At 47.0% G+C, this 17,782-nt stretch overlaps 1 protein-coding gene across 1 annotated transcript in view; it reads right to left on the bottom strand.

Annotated features, from left to right (window-relative positions):
- lrp1ab (low density lipoprotein receptor-related protein 1Ab) overlaps nt 1-17,782 on the bottom strand; it is a 180,346-nt gene that overhangs the window by 72,722 nt on the left and 89,842 nt on the right. The window contains exons 15-28 of the mRNA XM_080764626.1: nt 17,626-17,748; nt 16,128-16,268; nt 15,530-15,655; nt 14,598-14,714; nt 14,399-14,479; nt 13,760-13,927; nt 11,736-11,918; nt 10,292-10,489; nt 8,944-9,189; nt 8,230-8,427; nt 4,806-5,010; nt 4,149-4,313; nt 3,561-3,805; nt 1,198-1,329 (exon numbers count right to left, since the gene is read on the bottom strand). Coding sequence (XP_080620752.1) covers nt 1,198-1,329; nt 3,561-3,805; nt 4,149-4,313; nt 4,806-5,010; nt 8,230-8,427; nt 8,944-9,189; nt 10,292-10,489; nt 11,736-11,918; nt 13,760-13,927; nt 14,399-14,479; nt 14,598-14,714; nt 15,530-15,655; nt 16,128-16,268; nt 17,626-17,748 — 2,328 coding nt within the window. The remainder of the gene's footprint in view (nt 1-1,197; nt 1,330-3,560; nt 3,806-4,148; nt 4,314-4,805; nt 5,011-8,229; nt 8,428-8,943; nt 9,190-10,291; nt 10,490-11,735; nt 11,919-13,759; nt 13,928-14,398; nt 14,480-14,597; nt 14,715-15,529; nt 15,656-16,127; nt 16,269-17,625; nt 17,749-17,782) is intronic.

Below are 17,782 nucleotides of genomic sequence, written 5' to 3'. Positions count from 1 at the left end.
AGGGGTCTTTAAGTTGGCAGATATCAGCCGAGACACTGAAATAATGAAATGGAGATTAAATGTACTACACAAGCAATGGACGAGCATTCAGGTCTGGTTTCATGAGAGATGCTGCCGATGCCAGGCTGTCATTTAACACTGAGAAAAGATTCCCACAGAGAAACAGCCTGTCTCTTGAGACATCAGTGTGTGTGTGTGTGTGTGTGTGTGTGTGTGTGTGTGTGTGTGTGTGTGTGTGTGTGTGTGTGTGTGTGTGTGTGTGCGCGTGCGTGTGCGTGTGTGTGTGTGTGTGTGTGTGTCAACTGTTAATTGTGTCCTTACCAGTGGTATTAGGTATTTTGTTTTTTTGTATTTCCAATTTTCAGAACTTTTACTTCTACTCCACTACATCTCAGAGGCCAATATTACAATGTTATTCCACTACAGTTATTTGAAAACCTTTGATACTTCGTTACTTTGTACTAGATTTGGATTATTATTAGAAAACACACTAACCACTCCAGCCTTATACTGTATATTGCGACCATTGGAAAATAGTAGATACAAGCTCACAATGCGTCGTGATGCGACCCATTGTGAGCTATTTTCAAAAGATTTTCGAGTGGTGCAACCACTCCAAGGAACAGCAATGTCCGTGTTCACCTATGCGTCCGCCTATGTGACGTTAATGAGCACCAGTATGACTATTAGTACCAGTAGGGGCGCTGTTGTGCCAGAAACAGAGAGAGAGATAGTGCTGCACTGTTGCCTGCTAATGAGAGAGAGAGAGGAGGGGGGAGAGGGGAGTTGCAGCACTCAGTTCACACAGGTGTGATTTTTTTTATACATTGTGAAATGGGACATTCTGCACAATGAGCAGCACTTTAAGTATGCTTTGATGCCAATACTTTTACTCAAGTACGTTTTGAATACCAGACTTTTTACACATTGCAGTATTGTTGCTTTTACTCAAGTAAAGAAATGTAGTACAGTACTTTTTCCAGCACTGGATGACAGCCTGATGCTGATGCCAGGCTGTCATATAACACTGAGAAAAGATCCCCACAGGGACTGTCTCTTGAGGTACATCAGTGTGTGTGTGTGTGTGTGTGTGTGTGTGTGTGTGTGTGTGTGTGTGTGTGTGTGTGTGTGTGTGTGTGTGTGTGTGTGTGTGTGTGTGTGTGTGTGTCACGACTGACTGTTGTGTCCTCACTGTACCTTTGCAGGTGCGTTTGTCAGGCTGTAGCTTCATGAGGTGTGGGCAGGCGCAGGCGTAGGTCCGGTTGAAGTTGATGAGACACAGGTGGGAGCAGGGGCTCTTTCCCTCAGATCCTTCACACGGATTGGGAGCTGTGTGTGTGTGTGGGAGACAGAGACAGAAAACAGTATTTTTCCACAGACCTCGTTAAAACTGACAGAGGAAAACACATGGCTCTCACGATTTAAGTTGTAGTACAAATAATTGCGTTTAATGGTTTAATTGTCTTTTTGGCAGTGAACATTGGAACAATTTTTATTTCCGTTTGTCCTTTTAAGCTTCGTAATGACAAATACATGAAATATACAAAGAAATCAGTCATATTGAATAATTTTATACTAATAAAAAAGGTGGAAATATAGCTGATGTATAAACTTACATGTCACGAAGTGACGCATCGCAACCTTGCAGATCTGCTATTTTTTAATATGTTTGAAAATGTAAGAACATTTTTCAACATGAAAATGAGCATGCAAAAATAATCGAGATTATCTTAAATAATTGCTCATTGTTATGTTAATACATTTTGGGCGGGAACCCCTTTTGGTGTTTTAAACATGTTATAATTTAGCTATTGAAAAATAGCAGATCTTAAAGGTAGAGTCAGTGATTTCACTTAATTCAAATATCACTTATTTTTTTGTTTTGTTGTGATAATCCTCTCTACTATAGAGTGTGCTGACCATATAAGGAGTTCCTCCCTGTCCCCAGTTAACCCCTGGGGGTCAAAAAACCTTAGGTTTCATTTTTGTTCTCTATCCTGATTGGATGAAAGCTTGTGTCCCAAGGCAAAAACGAAACCTAAGGGTTTTTGACTGAAATCACTGACACCCCCTTTAAATCGTGAAAATATTTATTTCAGAAAACTGGAGGATTTAGAAGAATTTCTTTAAGTGTATGCCCCAACGGTCCGCATACGACGCAAGGCCGTTCCACGAGTTTCGCACCAACTGTGAAATGAATCTGATGGAAGGCAGCAATGGGTCTGGCCTGTCGGACACAATGGACCTCTCAGTCAACAGGGCAGTCAGTCAGAGAGAGCAAGAACCAGACAACAATGTAGACAAACTAATTCAACTAGACTTGTTCAGAGTGCTGCTCGGTTCCCTGTCATCACAATGGGGACTGGCAGTGCAATCTCAAAAATGTTCCTGAATCAAATCACACTGTATGGGTCTTTCTGGGACCCATACCACCCACACACACACACACACCACACACACACACCTTAGGACACCCGAGCCACTGATTCCTATTGTGGCGAGGCAACGCTGCTACAATGTGACAGAGAACAGCAGAACAATCGCGATAAGCCCGTATCTCTGCCCTGAGATCAAAACGTGACACACACGGTGGGCGTTTGGTTTGTTATTTTACTTTATTCATCCCCATCAACCGCCGCCGGGGGATTCAGCCGACAGCGAGGTGTCCTTTTGATCAACCAACCACACGGCAGGAGGTGGCTCTGAATGACGAGACAACAGCACTTAAAGCTGTGAAAAGGTCAGCTTGTCTGCGAGGATTGGGGTTGTGAATCTACACGGCCAGCAGCGGTGCTCTGTGAACCCTGCCTCGTCTGCTCTCCCTGCCCTTCAACTTGAAGCACTAAAAAAAAAGAAGGGGAAAAAAAAGAAATAAAAAAAACGGGTGCCTGCGGTGCTGACACTTGGGTGTTCGTGTCGTGCATTTTGCATTTTAACCCATTTAGACCGGACAACAGATTCTAATTTCATTTAATGTCTTCTAAATCCTGACGGCTTTCTGAAAAACCTACTGTATGTTTCTATGTCAGTGGTGCTCAACCTTTTGCATGACAAGGACCCCCAGGACTATCTGTATAATTTGGCTGCTCTTTTTTCCCCTACACCAAACCTGCTGAAAAAAGAAGATCTACAAGCTCACAGCATGAGCATGAGTTATTTGCCAACGTTCCCCTCAGAAAAGGGATGCTAGTGTTCAAGTGGTTAATATAAAAAGAATAATCCTATCACACGAAGATTTAGGGGCCTCCCCCCCCCCCCCCCGGAACCGAAGGCTCACGTTACAAACAGCCTCCATTATTGATGCAGCGGCCCTAATGTGCCCCTGTGGTAACTCTGGGGACCCAAGCAGCGATGCAAATGCCACAATAACAAAACCCCCAAGTGCGGAACTCTGTTCAAGTGATTCTGGCTGTACATCACTGCCATCTTGGATTCAGATGACAAGATGTGGGTGCGACCGCGCAGCGTGTGTGTGTGTGTGTGTGTGTGTGTGTGTGTCTGTGTGTGTGTGTGTCTCCAATGCGTGTATGGTGTGTTTCGGCATCCCGTGCAGCCCCTACCCTGCGGCTGTCTGGACGGGTGGTAGACCTGCAGGTCAAAGGGCTGCGTGTTGGTGCGCTGGACCACGGTCACGTTGCCTCCCGTCCACTTGTTGGCCTTGGCCAGCGTGTTGGTCCTCCAGTCCGTCCAGTAGACCTCCCCGCCGTACATGGTGACCGCGAAGGGGTGGGACAGGTACTCGTGACCCCGCAGCACCTCGATCAGACCCGAGCCGTCGTACAGAGCCGAGTAGATGGCGTCCGACCTGGAGGAGACAGGAGAGATAAATCTGATCAAATGGTGGTCCGTGGCTCAGATGATGTGTTCTGGAATCTTTTGGAGAGAACTTATAACACAGTTAAACAACATAATGAGACAGACACAATTCAGAATTTAAAAGTATTAGAATCTTGTATTCGAATACGGAGCCAGCAATGAAGCGTTGCAATTCACATTTCCTCGACAGATGCAGAATAAATAATGGACCTTGATATGAAAAGGGTTGAAAACTACTGGATCAGAGCATAAATGATCGACGGACTGAATGCAGTGCCCGCTGAACGGCTTCCCGCGCATCGTTTCCGTGACCGATGGAAGAAAATGGCTACCTGGCGTCGATCCAGACGATGCGTCTCTCCATGTAGTCCACGGTCAGTCCGTTGGGCCAGCCTCCACTGCCCGTCTCCCTGTGGATGGTCCGCCTGCCTTCCCCGCTCATAGACGCTGCCTCTATCCTGGGCAGACTGGCATCCCAGTCGGTCCAGAACAGAATACTGCCAACAACAACAACAAAACAATGTCATAGAACGCTGCCTCTATCCTGGGCAGACTCACTGGCATCCCAGTCCGTCCAGAAAATAATACTGACAACAAAAAACAATGGATGAGAGTGGAGATAGTTTCCATTGCATAGTACCAGCTCAGCTTGCCTTGACGAGCTCGCCTGTTATTGATTTTCCATTGGGCAAAAGTATTATCCACTGTAGTGCCGTGTAATCTTTTGTTATCACCTACTTTGAGGTTCCAAATGTAGCTGAGACGATACCAAACGGTGCTGACAAAACTCTGCACACTAATTCAGAGAGAATTGTCACTACTAGCTTAATTGCGTCACAACGGAGTCCCCTATACTTCATGGAAGCTTCCGTACTTTACATTAAAACTAGCCATTAAACTGTATAATGAAGAAAATCTCTATCATTCAAACCCAGGAGATTTCAGTTAAAAGACAAAAACAGCCAACATGAATGGCATGTTCATTTTACCCGTCACGGGGGTCCAGGGCGATGGCTCGGGGGTGCTCCACCTCCCCGGCCAGCAGGGTGGTTCTCATGGTCCCGTCCAGCTTGGCCACCTCGATCTGGTCCAGGTTGCTCTCCACCCAGTAGATGTTCCCCGCTATCCAGTCCACCGCCAGGCCCTCTGGTGTGGCCAGCCCGTACTGGATGACCACCTCGAAGCTGGTCAGAGCTGTGTGTCCAAACGGAGGAAAGCCAGAGAGCTTTGAGCTTAGACTGTGTGTCGCCAAGGCATCAGAAATGGTAAATGGTGCATCTATATTGCTTTACATAGACTGTGCACACACACACACACACACACACACACACAGAGTTTGAAACTATGAAAACAACAATAAAAAACTCCCATACCTATTGGGACAGCAATGTGCAAGCACAGCAGCAAGCTTGGGGAACTGTTGCGATAAAATAAGGTTTTATCGCAATAAGGTTGGAACAATGGAACACAAGCACCCTAAGGACTACTATTTGTACCGAGTAGACAGCTAGACATACTGCACTTGTAAACAGAGCTGCTACCTTTAAACACATCTTAAATCTGACTGTTTTTGTATATTGTTTAGATAAGTCTAAGAACAAAATGCTGCCATTTGTCCCAAAGCTATACACCCTGTATAACATGTACAGTATAACAACGCAATGTGACAGCTCTGTTTACGCAATGCTGCACCCCCTCCAACCTTATATACTTTCCCCATTTTCAACTGATTTTATTATATGTTGACACACTGGCAATGTAAACGTACGTTTTCTCATGCCAATGAACCTACTTTGAATTGAATTGAATTGAATCATGTGCTGAATGAAGCATGTGAGGGCGTTAACAGGGACATATATTGTATTCAATGCTCAAATAAGCAACTGCACTGTACTTTATTCCGTTTTTTCCACAAAAAGCAGCACTGGGCAGTTCGTCCCCCAGAGACTTTTTCTTTATTGAGATAGATACGGTAGAAGAAGAGCAGAGACAGCATGGGGAGGCACAGGAGTGAATCCTACATTTCATTTCATCCAAAAGGGTAATTCAGACCTCAATGTTTTAACCCATTCTGGGCGGGAAGTTGGGAACCCCTTTTGGTGTTTTAAGCATTACTGTAGGTTATACTTCAGCTATTGAAAAATGCTTGTACTGTAGGTCTGCTAATTTTGTGGCGCAAATCTTTGAATATATATTCTTTCAGTGTGAACGTATTCAACTCAAATCTTTGCTTCTGGAGGGTCACTACTGGAACAACATATTTTCAGATGGGGGTCGGTGGCCAATTACATATAACTTTTGGGGTCCTTGACATGAAATAGTTTGAAAACCACTGACATAAAAACATTTTTCTGAAAAGTGTCATGAATTAGATTAGAAGACATTTTGTAGAATCGAGCTCAGGTCTAAATGTTTTAAAGGAATACAGGCTCTCATTTGTCACGTTGACGCGGCGCGAGCTTGTAGGTCGCCAATCTTTGGACCAAACCCTCGTAGATAAGATAGAAGTACGAATACTAGGGCTTATAGAGCGGTTTCGTCTCGTCTCAAATCTTTGGTCTCAACTAGGCGTTCATACAAACCCCACATACAGAGTGCTGCAATAATAACTACTGTAGCTTTAATGAAAGTGACATTCTGTGGCACTTTGGTGCCATTTAATTATTGCTGACTTTAACTGGAACCAACTTTGGTTCTGATGCAGTGTGTCAGCCGCTGGGCTACTGTCACTTGCCTCGCACCACTGTACAGTAAATGAATCCCCCCCCAGCTAGCACACATGTTTCATTGTAAACCCCCCCCCCCCCCCCCCATCCCCCCAAAACACAGGATTGTTTAGAATTCTTTACTCTTATGGAATCAGTCACAGCATGGCACGCACGGCCGGCTCTGTCAATGTGGTTTTTCTACCAACACTTTCTTTCTCAACTCAACCAGCCCACTTCTGAGAAAACAAGCCTGTTTTTCTTACACACACACACACACACACACACACACACACACTCTCTGTCTGTCTCTCTCTCTCTCTCTCTGTACAGTATATCACTTTTTATGTTCTCTCTCTCTCTCTCTCTCTCTCTCTCTCTCTCTCTCTCTCTCTCTCTCTCTCTCTCTCTCTCTCTCTCTCTCTCTCTCTCTCTCTCTCTCTCTCTCTCTCTCTCTCTCTCTCTCTCTCTCTCTCTCTCTCTCTCTCTCTCCATGTCTCATTTCCCAGAAACAACTGGCTGCTCCCATGCAAACTAACTGTGTGTGTGTGTGTGTGTGTGTGTGTGTGTGTGTGTGTGTGTGTGTGTGTGTGTGTGTGTGTGTGTGTGTGTGTGTGTGTGTGTGTGTGTGTGAGTGCGCGTGCATGTGCGTGCGTGTGTGCATGCGTGTGTGTGTGAGCGTGTGTGTGATCATCTCTGGCTGAGGAGGATCAGACGAGGCCTTCACAGGGCCTTCCACTGGTAATTAGAGGCATGGGCCCTCTTCACAGTTTGCTTATTGGAATGCTGGAGGAGCCACTAGTAGAGCAGCATCAGAGGGGGTGTGTGTGTGCGTGCGTGTGTGTGTGTGTGTGTGTGTGTGTGTGTGTGTGTGTGTGTGTGTGGGCGCGCGCTGCCTTTGTTCAGCAGTTGGCAGTCCTTGGCCCCCGTGTTTGCCCACAGCTCAGAGAGATGGACCAAAACATCCACAATGAGAAGCAGCAGGAGCCGATCTAATGTATGAGTCGCCGTTTCTTTATGGTGGCAACAGAGGGGTTGGCTATACGTGGACCTGCTCCGTCGCTGTGCCGCCCACACCATGTGTCTTTTCTGAACGCAGTCACGCACACCGAGCGCTGAGACAAATGGGAAGAGACAAAGCCTTCCGTGTGTGTGCCCCCTATAAGTGCTGTGCTGGGAACACTCTTTGGTGAAAAGAGAACCTGCGGGTTTGTTTGTGGGGCCCCGTTTCGAAGACTTTTAAAACAGGGTCTGAAATTGCAACCACATTTTTTTGTCGGACCACAACTCATTTTTCATACTTTCAACTTTCTATAGAGCCAGTAGAGTCTACTGGCTTAACAGAACAAATGAACAAAAAATTGCTTTCAATCGGCCATGACTACAAGCCAATTGTAGTCTTTTTGCTGGTAATCCAGCATGACAGTGTGTCGCGGGTTTGAGCCCCGATCCAGACGAACTTTGCTGCGTGTCTTCCCCCCCCCCCATCCATCTCTCTCCCCGTTTCCATCTACTGAACTATCAGTCGCAGCACAATTTACGGTACACCTAATTAGACCTAATATGGCCTAATTAAAGGAAAAAAGCCCCAAAAATATCTTTAAAAAATAAATAAAATGAAATGTATCTCAAAAACATTAGGACACCATCGAAACCATGATTAACGTTTGAGTTCAGGTTCAAGTTGCAGCTCTCCTGGGAGTCTCACCTCCATTCTCAGACAGCTTCCCGCGGTAGATCTTGTCCTCCACCACGTCTGTCCAGTACAGCGTGCTCTGGTTGAGGTGGAAGTCCAGGGCGATGGTGTTCCTCAGGCCCGGCACCAGCACACTGAACTCCCCCTTGTGGAGCTCGATTCTCCGGATCTCATGGCGGTTGGAGAATATGATGAAAGGCTTGAAGGAATCTGAAGGTGAAACAAACGGCAGGACAGACACATCAGCGCTGAGACACACATCGAATGGGTCCGTGCTGTAGGGAAGCTACTAGACAATGCAATGCATGTGTTAGGGCCGATTCATACTCCTATTTTAGAGCCGAATAAAAGTCCGTTCGGCGCTGTAGAGCCTACAATTTGACGTCATTTGAGGTTCGGGGGGGCGGGTACCGTCCTAAAGTCGGCTCTTCGGTGCTACTGAAATTTTCTGACGAGCCGAAATCATTTCGGCACTACAGCGCCGAAACAGCGGTAAAATAGGAGTATGAATCGGCCCTTAGAGACGGCAAACATAATGCAGTGAAGGAAGGACGCAAAAGAAGTAAGGCAGGAATAAAAAGAGAAGAAAGAAAGAAAGAAAGAAAGAAAGAGAAGAAAGTAAGAAAGAAAGAACAAACGAATCGTCATTGAATTCTCCAACTGAATTCCAAAATGTCTGTGTGGTCATGTGTGTCTTTTTAAAATGTCCCATTTCAGTCTGCTCACCAGTGCTCTTGCAGCTCTCCATATCGGCCTCCAGCTCCCAGCCTTCGTAGCAGGAGCATTTGACGCTGGATTTCTCCTGTTCACACTTCTGGCTACACTTGAGGTGTTTGGGGCAGAAGCTCTGGATCTGACAGGTCTTGTTGTCGGCGCCCAGCTCCATGCCCAGCGGGCAGGAGCACATGAAGCCCTCGCCGGGGATGATGCTACAGTTGTGGCTGCAGCCGCCGTTATCCAATGAACACAGGTCTGTGGACGGGGAAAAGAGTGGCAGCATGGGAAAGGAAAGGGGGGTATTTAATTTTTGTCACAGTACAATTATCCTATAATGTGAAAATGTGTCCTCTATCCCATATAGGAGCAGTTAACGGTGTCTTTCTCAGAGATACTTCGACACACAGACGGGCCAGGATGCAAACCTGAGAGACCTGATAGATATACTTTGCACCCGTTTTGTACCTCTATTTTTGTATTGATGCTTTGTTTTTGTGTAATGTAGCGGGGGGCGGGGCTGTCGCTTCCGGTCCACACACAGATGTAAATTAGCATATTTGCTAAATCTGGTGAATTTACATTACATTGATATGCATTGTTCATTAATATTACTGTAGATATTATAATATGTCTAAATAAACAAATAAAGTAAAGCAACCGTTGAATCCACAAATAGCCTTAATGTCGGCGTATGGTCTGGAGCAGATAAGAAAACATAGCTTGTGTATGATTAGGTTCTGGACGTGAGTTTCAAGACAAATCTGTCAAAACTCTGTGAAACCATATAGATGCACATCATACCCTTCACCCTTGTACTTTGTTCTTATGTACTGTATGTACAGTATGTGTTTGTTTATGCTTTGTTTCCTAACATAATGAGTTCCACTGTCTGCCTGTTTTGTTTCTGTTTCGTGTGGGAACTGCAGATGCAAATTACTAGTAGTAAAAAAAATACAAACAAAAGTGGAATGAAATATTTATATTACTACAGGTAGTTCTTCTGACAAAAGCAATTGGTTGAAATAGGCTATCCAGCCTTGTTGAAATGAGCATGAGGTCACACACACCTAGCCGTTAATAGAAGAGAACGGATTACCGGTAATCACATTCGAAATATCATCAGTTATTCAGTTGTGCTGATTAGTGATCAGACAGTTTTGTCAGAGCAGCAGCATTATTGGCTTAGGAATGGAATTAAAAAGGCCAGGTATTGTATCAGTTATTATGGTGGTACTTGGAGAGCCAAATATTTATATGTATGTATAAAAAGGTCGGGAACCAATAGTCGACATACAGTAAACAAAATAAAGAACGGTATGTAGTAAAGATTATTTAGACTCCAGTAGTGTTCAATTACCACAGAGCTTCTCGTCGGAGCCGTCGGGGCAGTCGTCCGTGCCGTCGCAGAGCTTCTCGGCGGGCAGACAGATGGAGTCGTTGGTGGCACAGACGTGGTGGGACAGTTTACACACCAGCGCCTCGCAGTTGTCCTCGTCAGAGTTGTCCTCACAGTCACTGTCACCGTCACACACCCAGGCCTTGCTGATGCAGCGGGCTGAGGGGACATAAGTCATAGACAGGGGGGTCACTGCCATGCTGGCTTGTGGTGGACATTTGTCATATTTTTTTCTTTTCTTTTTTGTGCCACAGACATACAAAATGAGCGGACAATAATATCTATAATACCAGAAACACAAAGAGCTGGACCATAACAGGTCAGTAACTCTTGAGTGTACAAATGGAACCAAATGGAAGATTTGAGAACCATATGACGATCAAAATAAGAACATTATAATTGGTGTGTAAATCAGAAAATCTAAAAATTTGCCACAGAGAAGACAACTTCTTTGCCATGGACACATTTGTGTGTGTACGGACATGTTGGTGACCCCTGGACATCGTACACACGTCATAGACCTTCAACATGCATCCCTTCTCAACAAGATCACCGCAATATGTGTGCATAATAATATGGTCTTTTTCATAAATGAAGGCCCTACTCCATCATACTAGGCCAGCACACAAAAGTATCAAAAGCAGCAGATGCTGCAAGCTGGAAATGAGAGAGTGTAGATCGTCTTTTTTAACCCATTCTGACCTGAGATCAGATTCATACGAGGTTTCCACTGGACCACGCACTGGTCTGATTAACCCATTCTGACCTGAGATCAGATTCTAAAAATGTCAGTCGTTCTTCGATTTTTCAAAAATAGCAGACCTACAAGCTCGTAGCGCGCCACTCGGTGGCGCGCTATGAGCTTGTAGATCTGCTATTTTTCAATAGCTAAAGCATAACATGATGCTAACACCAAAATGGGTTCCCGTTCAGAATGGGTTAATGCTTTTGAATCCTGAACAGTAACAGTTTTGGACATAATGAGGTTTCCAGCCGACAGCACCGATACATAATCAGGTTTCTTCTGCTCTCCAGGGAAATCATTACCTCTCCTGCACCGTGAAGGTCAAAACCAATTATCTTTTTCATTCATGTATATTCTGTATATCCACATACAAATAAAACTCTTTATGTCCCTACATAATTTTTAATTATGTAGGGACATAAAGAGTTTTAATTTTAATTATTTATTATGTTTTACAAAAATGCATTTAGATGTACTGGTCTCGCATTAGGCAGACAAAAAAAATGTGTTAGGAAGAGATCACTGATGAGTCCGATCATCTGGCTAGTGGCTACAGACATCGAGTCCCAACAGGACAACACATGCTCAAGACCACTAATCCCATTGGTCCACTAGCTAGATTGACCGGACGAGGATGTCCGTCCGTCCGTCCGTCCTCACCGGAGTCTCGGCAGCTGAACTTCACCGCCGGGTCGCACATGTGCGTGACGCCTTCGCAGTTGTTCTCGTCGCTCAGGTCCATGCAGTCAGTGTCTCCGTCGCAGCGCCAGCGCATGGGAATGCAGAGGCCGTCCATCCGGCACTGGAACTCGTCCACATGGCAGCCGCCCGGGGGCCGTGTGGCTGCAAACACACCGCAAAACAACAAGGAAGCAATAGTTGTTATTATTATGATGGTGGTTTAGCAAAGCAGCAGAGAACGCTTGAACTCCACGTGGACCCCGCAACGGTCCATAACTCATTCTGACCTGAGATCAGATTCATACGAGGTTTCCACTGGATACAAACTGGTCTGATTAACCCATTCTGACCTGAGATCAGATTAAAAAAAATGTCAGTCGTTCTACGATTTTTCAAAAATAGCAGACCTACAAGCTCGTAGCGCGCCACTCGGTGGCGCGCTATGAGCTTGTAGATCTGCTATTTTTCATTAGCTAAAGCATAACATAGTGCCAACACCAAAAGGGGTTCCCGGCCAGAATGGGATAAACACCGAGGACGATACCGGGAATGAATAACAGGGTTCCTGACATAAGGCCAGGATGTCCTCCCGCGCCACGTTGATTGATGTCACGCTCAGATTAGAGACGCAGTGATAATGACATCCCTTTCGTGGCAAAGGTGAGCGCCGGGCACAGCTGAGCAGGAAGCGGGACTGGGACCTTTCAGCGCCCAACACAATATGTGGGAGGAAAGGCAACAGTATTGCTTTTCCTCCACAACTAATGACTTCCAGAAGGAAGGGCCCAGTGTAACCGTGCGCACACACGCACACACACACACACACACACACACACACACACACACACACACACACACACACACACAGCTCATTAGACTAGCAGGTTCAAGTGCAGCATGCTGTGAGTCAACAGGAATGGGTTTAGAATCAGTCCAAATGAAGTGGCACCTACCTCACCAGGACATATCCACAGGCGCGCACATGCACACGCACACACACACAGACAGCATAAACATATGTTTGCACTGCCAAGCACACACTTCTCTCCCATTCCAGGGTTCATCAGGACAACTGCCAAGCTATTAGTTCCTCTCTCTGCACTGAACGAGAGCCTAGGAGGAAGGAGCCTAGGAGGAAGGAGGCTAGGGCGAAGGAGGGATGGTGTTGGAGGGAGAGAATAAAGGATATGCCTTACTGAGACAGCCTCCACGGCTGGCCTGACCTGACCCAACGCAGCGTGGCCACGGCCCAAAACGCTCCGTCTCAGTCAGTATACCACGGCCCGGTTAACCCACAACTTCCTACGACATCCCGCGCCAAAATAACAAAACCTCCAGCCATTTTCCTTCTGCCGATGTCGAAAACTAAACTCCCCCATCGCTGCAGCAAAAACATCTGCAGCGCTTACGCAAGCCAAAAAATGAAGAGGCGCATTGTGCGAGTAGTGTGGCTTTTGTTTTGAAACGAGGCTCAAATGTTCGCCAGCCGCAGAGCGTAAACACGTCCCGAGTGCAGCGACGTAGAAGATTTGTTCCTCTAAGTGGAAGCTGGAAGTTCCTACGAGCGGCTGAAGGCGGGAGGTATGCGGCGGGGAAACGAGGCCCCCGGAGCCGGCATTCGTTGTGACAACTTCTCTACAACAGCACGTAAACACAGTGATGATGATGATGATGATGATGATACACAATACAGGCCAGAACGCCATGGTGAGGCGAAGCCACCAAAGAGTAAAACACACTGTCAACAGTCATATTTGTGAGGGAATGCAATTCATCTACAGTACATGCACGGAGAGAGATGAGACAGTGGTGGAAAAAGCACTTGCATTTTAAGTAAATGTACAGTTACTTAGTTCCACCACTGCATCTTTGCGAGGGAATGTATTGACACACGGAGAGAGATGAGACAACAACACCACAGCGCTAGAATGAATCAGCCGGGGGGACGGGGGGACGGGGGGGACGGGCGGCTGGCACAGCCATCGGCGGCATCCGTTCCTCACCCTGGTTGGTACAGTTGGCATGCGTCTCGTCGCTGTAGTCCCCACAGTCGTTGTCTCCGTCACACGTCCAGTACTCCGGGATGCAGCGGCCGCTGTTGCACTTGAACTGGACACTGGAGCAGGAGTGGCTGCAGCCGGCTTCGTCGCTGTTGTCCCCACAGTCGTTGTCTGGAAGGTCAGCAGAACACGCGTGTTAATGCGCACACGCACACGCACACGCACACACACACATACACACATACAAGCACCAAACATACTGTAGTCGATATCATCAAACAGCAACAGCAGCAATAGAATAAAGAGTGCAAAAAAGAGAAAACAAAGAATAAAACAAAAAAAGAGTATCATATTTACATTACGTGCATGTTTACCGTGTAGTATCAAAGTTAGGTGAACTTTGTGTGAATAGTAGGTAAATGTGTATATACATACTGTATATATACACATATTACAAATGCAATTCGAGCATAATACTACAAGAAGAGGGTGAAGGTGTGAGGGGGTGGGGGGGCTGGGGGAGGACGGTGGGGAGTGTAGGGGGGCTAGCGTTTTCTTTTGCCCTGTTTCGCACACACACACAGACACAGTTAAGTTGAAATTGCTGTTGGCTATTCATAGATTGATGAAGGTCTTACTCACCATTATCACAGCGCCAGTTGACGTTGATGCAGCGACCGTTGGCACAGGTGAATTGGGTCAGCGGAAAGCAGGTTGGGTAAGCTGGGGGGGGAAGAGTTATTATAGTAATTATTATTCTTAAAAATAACATGGTAGCACACATTGGCCCATGGCCGTTTCAAAGCTGCAGGGAGCGCAGTGGAGCGGTATGAAGACTCACCGCAGGAGTCTGGTTCGTCAGAGCGGTCTCCACAGTCGTCGTCCAGGTCACAGGTCCAGGAGATGGGGATGCAGCGCCCGCTGGCACACGGGTACTGGTTGGGTGGACACGTACGGGCTGAAGGGAGACAGATGATGGTAAACACACGGGTACTGGTTGGGTGGACACGTACGGGCTGAAGGGAGACAGATGATGGTAAACACACGGGTACTGGTTGGGTGGACACGTACGGGCTGAAGGGAGACAGATGATGGTAAACACACGGGTACTGGTTGGGTGGACAGGAAGGGAGACAGATGATGGTAAACACACGGGTACTGGTTGGGTGGACACGTACGGGCTGAAGGGAGACAGATGATGGTAAACGGAACCTCTCTCCAAAGAGCTTTATAATGTAATTTATAATTCATATTCAACTATTCACACATCGACGGCGGAGGAAAACCGGCACCAACCTGCTCATCGGAAGCATTGGGAAGCACCCAAACAGTGGGCCGGGACACATGTTTGGGTCGCGGACCAATGTTTGTGGGTAACGAGTAAATATCCTTGTTCTTTTTTTCCTACCATCTACTATTTATCAATTTAAACTTTCAATAAAACAAAAAAAAAATCAAATCATTTGAGACACGTTGAGAGCTTGTAGATCTGCTATTTTCACTAGTTTGGGTCCCGGGGGAGACGTTTCTCTTTTGGGTGTTACTGTTGAGCTAAACGGATTGGGAACCAGTGATTTAGCCGGTTCAGTGACGCTTCGACACACGGCCAGGAAGACCGGGGAATCAAACAGGGAACCATCCGATTCCAAGACGGCCACTCTACCTCCTGAGCCACCACAGTATAGTGTGTGCACGCACGTGTGTGTGTGTGTGTGTGTGTGTGTGTGTGTGTGTGTGTGTGTGTGTGTGTGCGTGTGCTGTGCCCGTGCTTACCAGAGCACGTAGTGTTGGATTCATCCTCATCGTTGCCACAGTCATTATCACCATCACACAGCCAGCGCACTGGGATGCAGCGGTTGTTCTGGCATTTGAAACGGTCGGTTGGGCAAGTGTGCTGGTCTGGAGAGCGAAAAGGAAAAACACAAACGTGCAGGAAGTGATACAGAAGATGAAGGGAATGGCACACGCCCAAGCTAAGTGCACACACACACACACACACACACACACACACACGGCACATCGAGAGTATTAGCCTCGAAGGGTTAGCATAACACCATGACAACTGTGTTTTGTCTCGATAATGCTCATAACATTTGATTTCGTGCCATTTATCCGGTGTGATTAGTTTATGAACCTCTAAAGATGTGACATCAATGAATGGACGTATCTGGAGTTCACTATCTTTTAATGAAGAGCAACGTGGCCAGCGGAGTACTGGCATCGCTACACCGCATGGAAAGAGACACATCCTGGAAACTACAGTTAGCACTCTGTCATCTCTCCTTAGCCTGCGATCCGAAACAGAGCGTGTTTATGCCTGTGTTGCCGCGTAGCCATGGCGACGACGACGACGGGGGGGCACACTACTCACGGCAGAGCTCCGGGGCTTCGTCGCTGTTGTCCAGGCAGTCGTTGTCCCCGTCACACTTCCAGCGCTCCTGGATGCAGCGGTTGTTCTTGCAGGCGAACTCCCCGGGCTGGCATTGGGGCGGAGGCACATAGGAAGGGTTGGCTGGGAGGAGGAGGAGGAGGAGGAGAGGTAAGTGGAGAGACGGGAGAACTGAGACCATCGCTGTAACAGTAGATTCAGTGCTTCTCAACCTTTTCAGGTTGCGACACAGGAGCAGAATAACTGGGGACCCCCCAATATAATCATAGTTGAACTGAGGACCCCACTACATAATATCTTTTGAACTTGGAACCCTCCAAGATCATATTTGAACTGAGGACCCCACTACGTAATATTTTTTTAACTTGGAACACTCCAACATCATATTTAAACTGGGAACCCCACAACATAATCATTTAAACTGGGGACCCCCCAGTGTCACCTGATCGGTGACAGCGATTGGGACTGATGGTTGATGGGCCACAGGTGTGGTACATCACACACTATATTATATACCGTACATGTATTGTCTACTCATTCCTTGAAGGTCTGAGGAAGGGCTACGGCCCGAAACGTTACTCAATTAAAGTAAAGATCTATTTGACCCCCCCAACATAATCATATTTGAACTGGGGGCCCCACACCCTGACAAGCACTTGGAATCGCATAGTTGAGGCATTACATTTAGTTTGACTCGGTTCCACAGATAAATTATGAGCAATGAGCAATCAGCTATTGAGCTTGTACAGTATATCAGCTATTATTTTCACAATTTTAGCCTCTTTCTTATATTATTTGAGAATTTGGCCAACATTTGGGATCATGTGTGGTTCTCAACCCTGTGGGTCAGGAGCCCCAGGGGGGTACCCTGTGGGTGAGGAGCCCCAGGGGGGTACCCTGTTGGTCAGGAGCCCCAGGGGGGTACCCTGGGGGTCAGGAGTCCCAGGGGGGTACCCTGTGGGTCAGGAGCCCCAGGGGGGTACCCTGTGGGTCAGGAGCCCCAGGGGGTACCCTGTGGGTCAGGAGCCCCAGGGGGGTACCCTGTGGGTCAGGAGCCCCAGGGGGTACCCTGTGGGTCAGGAGCCCCAGGGGGGTACCCTGTGGGTCAGGAGCCCCAGGGGGGTACCCTGTGGATCAGGAGCCCCAGGGGGGTACCCTGGGGATCAGGAGCCCCCCAGGGTTGAGAACCAGTGTGGTAGAAACACAGCGAAGCTTTGTGGTGCAGCATAAGGTCATCTTTTGTCCCTCATGGCTATAACAATATTGGTGCAGGACAAAAGGTTCCTGGAACCTTTCCCCCAGCTGTGGCACAGATATAAAGTATATTATACTATAGATGGTGAAAGGAAGGAAAGCCGAGCAGTGTAACTAACTAACAGCCTCCTCAGCTCCCGCTGAGTAATGAATTTTCCACAGCTTTCTCAGATCGATCTTTTTACATTGTAAAAAAAGAAAAACAAAAAAACAAGTGGGTAAGTACATTTGCAGGTGACATTGTTGGCATCCAGGATCTGGTCGTCGGCACAGCCACAGGACCTTCCATCGGGGATGGCCAGACACAGACTGCCACAGCCGCCGTTGTTCACTCGACACGCATTGGCACCTGAGAATACACAATAATGAAGGTCTTTAACGTT

Source organism: Protomyctophum bolini (genome assembly GCF_963924005.1).
Source record: "Protomyctophum bolini genome assembly, chromosome: 5".
Lineage (NCBI taxonomy): Eukaryota > Metazoa > Chordata > Actinopteri > Myctophiformes > Myctophidae > Protomyctophum > Protomyctophum bolini.
This window is presented reverse-complemented; position numbering and strand designations above follow the sequence as displayed.